This window comes from Gadus macrocephalus, chromosome 14, assembly GCF_031168955.1.
Source record: "Gadus macrocephalus chromosome 14, ASM3116895v1".
NCBI classification, from domain to species: Eukaryota; Metazoa; Chordata; class Actinopteri; order Gadiformes; family Gadidae; genus Gadus; species Gadus macrocephalus.
The window spans coordinates 3735848-3741847 of record NC_082395.1 but is presented as its reverse complement, the minus strand read 5'-3'; the positions used below and the strand labels follow the sequence as shown (position 1 = coordinate 3741847).

At 44.9% G+C, this 6000-nt stretch overlaps 1 protein-coding gene across 2 annotated transcripts; it reads left to right on the top strand.

Moving 5' to 3' along the window:
• On the top strand, positions 1-5771 carry ap3s2 (adaptor related protein complex 3 subunit sigma 2). 2 transcript variants are annotated; one of them, XR_009528924.1, is made up of 7 exons: positions 1-187; positions 723-814; positions 977-1088; positions 1217-1288; positions 3269-3376; positions 4470-5311; positions 5414-5771. XR_009528924.1 is itself a non-coding variant. In XM_060071110.1 (6 exons), the coding sequence occupies exons 1-6, from the start codon at positions 119-121 to the stop codon at positions 4593-4595; spliced, it is 579 nt and encodes a 192-aa protein (XP_059927093.1). In that variant the 5' UTR covers positions 1-118; the 3' UTR covers positions 4596-5771. The 2 variants fall into 2 exon arrangements, 1 of the variants encoding a protein (XP_059927093.1); XM_060071110.1 differs by having other exon boundaries at positions 4470-5771.
• Positions 5772-6000: the final 229 nt, after the last annotated feature.

The window sequence follows — 6000 nt, the reverse complement described above, 5'->3', positions numbered from 1 at the left end:
AGTCTCGACTTCTACTACCGCTGGTCTGACGCTGCTGTCAGAGTACCATTAAGCTCGATCTCCATCGTTTAATTTAGTACGTACTGCAGTGGGGACACCCAAAGCAGCGGACTTCAAAATGATTAATGCTATATTAATATTCAATAACCACGGGAAGCCTCGGCTGATCCGCTTCTATCAGTACTTTGTGAGTGTTTCCCCCGAGACTTCCTGAGCCTGCTACAGCCTCTAGTCCTGCAGCTTAATTGTATGCTTCTGTTCACGTTTACACGGTGTTGTCTTTAGGCTCTGTGGTTGACTCTGCATGTACCTTTAACGTTATATCATTGTGTTGCAATGTCATAGTTCAGTGGAAAGGATCCGTGAATCTTGAGTACGGATACTGTGTGTGTGTGTGTGTGTGTGTGTGTGTGTGTGTGTGTGTGTGTGTGTGTGTGTGTGTGTGTGTGTGTGTGTGTGTGTGTGTGTGTGTGTGTGTGTGTGTGTGTGTGTGTGTGTGTGGGTGGTTGTGTGTGCGTGACTTAGCAACCACAACACAAAAGGCATTTAGTAGGTATCTTTAGTTTCCAAAATTAAACTGGTTCGTGTTTTAATGTTGGGTTAAATGTGTGCATGAAGTGATAGTGTGTATACATACAACGTGATGCTGTTTGTGCATAAAGTGATGCTGGTGCTGTAACGTGATGCTGTGTGGTTAACGGGATGCTGTGTGTGGCCGCTAGGCGGAGGAACTGCAGCAGCAGATCATCAGAGAAACCTTCCATCTGGTGTCCAAACGGGACGACAACGTCTGCAACTTCCTAGAGGGCGGCAGGTAACTCATTCAATATTAATAAAAAAGATATTATAATCATTGAAATACTATGGCGATGAAAGGTTGCCAACTCAATCTTCCAATGACCGCATGGAAAAAAATAATATTTGTTACCCTTTGTTTTGTTGTATCTGATTGGCTCTTGTTTCTATTTGAGTCTAGTCTGATTGGTGGCTCTGACTACAAGTTGATCTACCGTCATTATGCTACGCTGTACTTTGTCTTCTGCGTGGACTCATCAGAGAGTGAGCTTGGGATCCTGGACTTGATCCAGGTCAGTTTCTCTCTATCGTTGGTTAATGCCTTTTTCGCATGTGCAACCTGCCTGGCATATCTTCTTTTCTGTACAACGGGTCTAAATAATACCGTTGTTGTGAAGTTAACCGATTTCAACTCTTGCAGGTGTTTGTGGAGACCCTGGACAAATGCTTTGAGAATGTCTGTGAGTTGGATCTGATCTTCCACATGGATAAGGTGAGTAAACGCATTGTGTGCCATTCTGAAACACCTACAGGACGTACTCCGAGGCGTGGGTTCAACATGACACCCGTTTCCCTGTATCAACAGGAAATGGGAAGGCTTCTATTGGAAGTGTTTGATAGCATGGTACAGGGACCAGTTGTTTTCAGGGAGGAGTCTGTTATTCTAGGGGAGGAGTTTGTAATTAAAGAGGAGTTTGCTATTCCAGAGGAGGGGCCAATGTGTGCAGAGGAGAAGTCATCCATTATTGTTCTCAAAAGCTAAATTTCTTTGAAGGTATTTCAAAGAAGTACCTTCAAGTGTCTACAAGTGTCTCACGTAACAAAAATCTAAGTTTCCATACTAGTATTAATAACTACTGTATATAACTATAATACGCAAAGTTCCAAAGAACTAAAAAGGAAATGCATTGATGTGATTGTTTTGACATCCCAAATGTTTTTATGAATGAAGACACATGCAAGAATGAGTTCACATCTGAGTATAGGCTACAAACGCGTTTTTGCACTTGATATTTACAAGTGCAAAAACCCCAACATATTCTTTATTTTGCTGTCCACTTTTGGGTTAGGGTTAGGGTGTTTTATCCCGACAAAAGCCTCGTAAGGACAGTTTCTCTGGGTCTCTCTCGTAGATCGCACCATCTTTCAACGTCTTTGTTTAATACAACTGCATCACCTTCTCTCACATGATCAGCAGCTTACGAATTTCACTTTCTCTCCTGTTAGAACTGCTCATGATGATATCGCTGCGTTGTCTCTGTGGAGACAGTGCAGAAACACCTCTACCCCATGTGATCAGGCATGACATTTACGTGATTAGGGCATACACTTGTTTATATGTACGTCTTTTAAGGGGTCATCTTGTGCTTGGTAGGCATATGACTAAGCCAGTTGACGGGCCTGCTTCGCAGTTCCAGGTCTTTCATTAATTAATTCCTTGAAGTAGCCTTTGATAATGTTCTGGCGCGCCACCTACTGGCTTGAAAAAAAGATTGGCCCGAGGCCAAACTTAGTTGCCGACCCCTGCTATAGACCATGTGAGCAGGGTTTGGTTTCATTCTCTCGATGATGTGAGAAGGGTTTTAGTCTCTAGTTGATGTGAGCGGGGTCTGGTTTGAGTCTCTAGAGGACGTGAGCAGGGCTCTTTTTTTAAGGGCCTAAGGATTGGAGATGAAGAGCATTGTCTTTTCAGCCGACTAGAGCCTGGAGCTCACAACCAACCCGGACTAATTTCCCCAGCAGGAAATGAACCTCATATTGAGTCCGGCGTTTTGAAGCCAAAGGCAGACATGCAAATTAAGGCGAGAGAACCTTCACCATTGAACAGACTGGGAGCATTAAGCACATGCACTACGAGCAGACATGCATCGCTGAGCAGACATGCAACCCACAACGGTGTAGGAATGTCGGAGTGGGAGTAGGAGTGTTGAACGTGATCTCATGGAGATGATGAATACACTCTGCCTTCAGTTTCAGTAAACCCGAGCCTCTGGGACAGCTTTACTCAGTTTAATGTCATCGGAGGGAATAAGCGCCGTGCTCTGGAGTCACTCGTCTCGTAGGCCGTACAGAGTTCGCTCTGTGGTTTGGCATAGTACTGCTGAATAGGCAACCGGTCATTACATGTCATCACCAACCACTCCCTATCTCCAGGTGTGTGCATAGAGATAAGCAGTCAGTGTGACTCAGTCAGTGTGGGGGCGTACCGGTGACGAAAACAAACGCGTGTGCGAATACGCGAATTCACACTTGCGTCGTGAAGGAACAAAGAACGAAGGAACTAGGCCAACTTGTATCAGAATCAAAATCACAAAAGAGTTTCATCGAGTTTCATCGCAGAATTCAACCGTGTAGCACACGGCCATGGCCAGGGTCAAATGGAAGACGCCGCCATCTCTGGTCCGAGGTGCTGCCCCACTGGGTCTGCGTGGGTCTAGTGTTCTGCTCACTTCCCGGTCCCCCCCCCCCCCAGGTGCACTACATCCTGCAGGAGGTGGTGATGGGGGGCATGGTCCTGGAGACCAACATGAACGAAATCGTGGCCCAGGTGGAACTTCAGAACCGCATGGAGAAGTCAGAGGTGAGAGGCTGATCCCAGATACCTTCTAGGGTCTATGATCCAATACCTTCTATTATCTATGATCCAATACCTTCTATTATCTATGATCCAATACCTTCTGTTATCTATGATCCAAAACCTTCTATTATCTATGATCCAATACCTTCTATTATCTATGATCCAATACCTTCTGTTATCTATGATCCAATACCTTCTATTATCTATGATCCAATACCTTCTATTATCTATGATCCAATACCTTCTGTTATCTATGATCCAATACCTTCTATTATCTATGATCCAATACCTTCTATTATCTATGATCCAATACCTTCTATTATCTATGATCCAATACCTTCTATTATCTATGATCCAATACCTTCTGTTATCTATGATCCAATACCTTCTGTTATCTATGAACCAATACCTTCTATTATCTATGATCCAATACCTTATAGTATCTACTAGGGCTGGGTAAAAATATCGATTCATCAATGCACTGCAATTTATCTGTTTTCGATTCAATTTCGATTCAGAACTTTTTTTAAATCGATTATTTCCATTAAAAAGAAATGTGAGGTACCTGGTAATACCCAACCCTAGTATCTACGATCAAATACCTTCTGATATCTATGATCCAATACCTTTTATTATCTATGATCCAACCTCTATTATCTATGATCCAATACCTTAATACCTTTTGATCCAATACCATTTATTATCTATGATTTAATAGGCCTCTCTACTCACTGGGAGCTTAAGAAATGAACCGACAGATGATTGTTTGTCACCTGTATTGCAGACTAACCTTTACCAAATAAAACTAGATGTTGAGAATAGACCAGGACCTCGAGGTGATGGTTGGTTATCTGCCAAGCAGATTAACCTTTACCATGTAAAACTAAATGTTGAGAATAGACCATATGTAGAATTGTCCAGATGGTTGTCAAAGAGCAGGCTATTGAATGGATTCACCTAGCTATCGAACTAGAATCGGACATCCAGATAATTCACGGTTCGCTGCAGAGCACACCCCTTTACCCGACACAACCACTATCTATTCGATCGGCTCCGAGACAGGCGTGTGATATTATGGGATGTCTCCCCCCAACAGGGCGGTCTGTCAGCGGCCCCTGCGCGGGCCGTCTCCGCGGTGAAGAACATGAACCTGCCGGAGATGCCGCGCAACATCAACATCGGCGACCTCAACATCAAGGTCTCCAGCCTCTCGCCCTTCTGAGCCAGCCGGGGGGTGGAGGGGGGGGTGGTCTGTGTTCGTCCTGACGTACGACCAACTGTTACATAGATTTTATTCTGTTCAATGTATACAAATAGATAATTTGTTTTAATTTTTTTGTAATTATTTTGAGCGGATTTGTTGTCCGCCGGTCTTGTCAATGTGTCGTTCTTGTGGACTTCTGCTCTCCGCTTCGCTAACGAAAGCTACTTCCAGCTCTCTCGCGTTTCTGTTTTCCCAGGGGGGGGGCGTTCCTTCCTGAGGTTTTCCCAGCATCCACTGGCAGCTCCTTGTGTTGTGCTTGTAGTTGCTGTTGTGAATCTCAGGGTGTGATCTGCAGGTCGCACTTTGTTCCAAGACATCTGGTTCTCTGCAGGCCCTCTGCAACCCCCTGTTTGCTCCTCGTGTCAGCTCTCCCTTTTGGTTCTAATTGATGTGCCGGTGGATGTGGAGCGTAACGGAGGGGCGTAAGAGAATTCTCGGCGAGTTTGGAGACGTGTGGACGAGGCTGAGTTCACTCGCATCTCTGCTCTTAAGTGAGCGCAGAGACGAAGCTGAGATCGCTCACGTCTCTACTCTTTAGTGAGCGCAGAGACGAAGCTGAGATCACTCTCGTCTCTGCTCTTTAGTGAGCGCAGAGACGAAGCTGAGATCGCTCACGTCTCTACTCTTCAGTGAGCGCAGAGACGAGCAGAGATCACTCACGTCTCTACTCTTTAGTGAGCGCAGAGACGAAGCTGAGATCACTCTCGTCTCTACTCTTTAGTGAGCGCAGAGACGAAGCTGAGATCACTCTCGTCTCTGCTCTTTAGTGAGCGCAGAGACGAGCAGAGATCACTCACGTCTCTACTCTTCAGTGAGCGCAGAGATCACTCTCGTCTCTGCTCTTTAGTGAGCGCAGAGACGAAGCTGAGATCGCTCACGTCTCTACTCTTTAGTGAGCGCAGAGACGAGCAGAGATCACTCACGTCTCTACTCTTCAGTGAGCGCAGAGATCACTCTTGTCTCTGCTCTTTAGTGAGCGCAGAGACGAGCAGAGATCACTCATGTCTCTGCTCTTTAGTGAGCGCAGAGACGAAGCAGAGATCACGGACGTCTTTTCTCTTTAGTGAGCGCGGAGCTTCCTGCTGTTCACCACATTCTTGGGCTGTGTAAATAAAAGGTACAGGTGACATTGAACTGCAGTGAAGCTGTCTTCTTTCTCAGTTTAATTTATATGTTATGCAACGCTTATATGGTTCTTTATTAATCCCCGACAGGAAATCCAGCTGTCATAGCAGAGAGTACAAGACAGTAGAAATTGAAAGAGAAACGTGTGGTAAAAAGAAACAACCAAAAATATAACTGCATAAAATATATTTACATTCAGGGCATTTAGCAAACCCTGTTATCCAAAGCGACTTATACG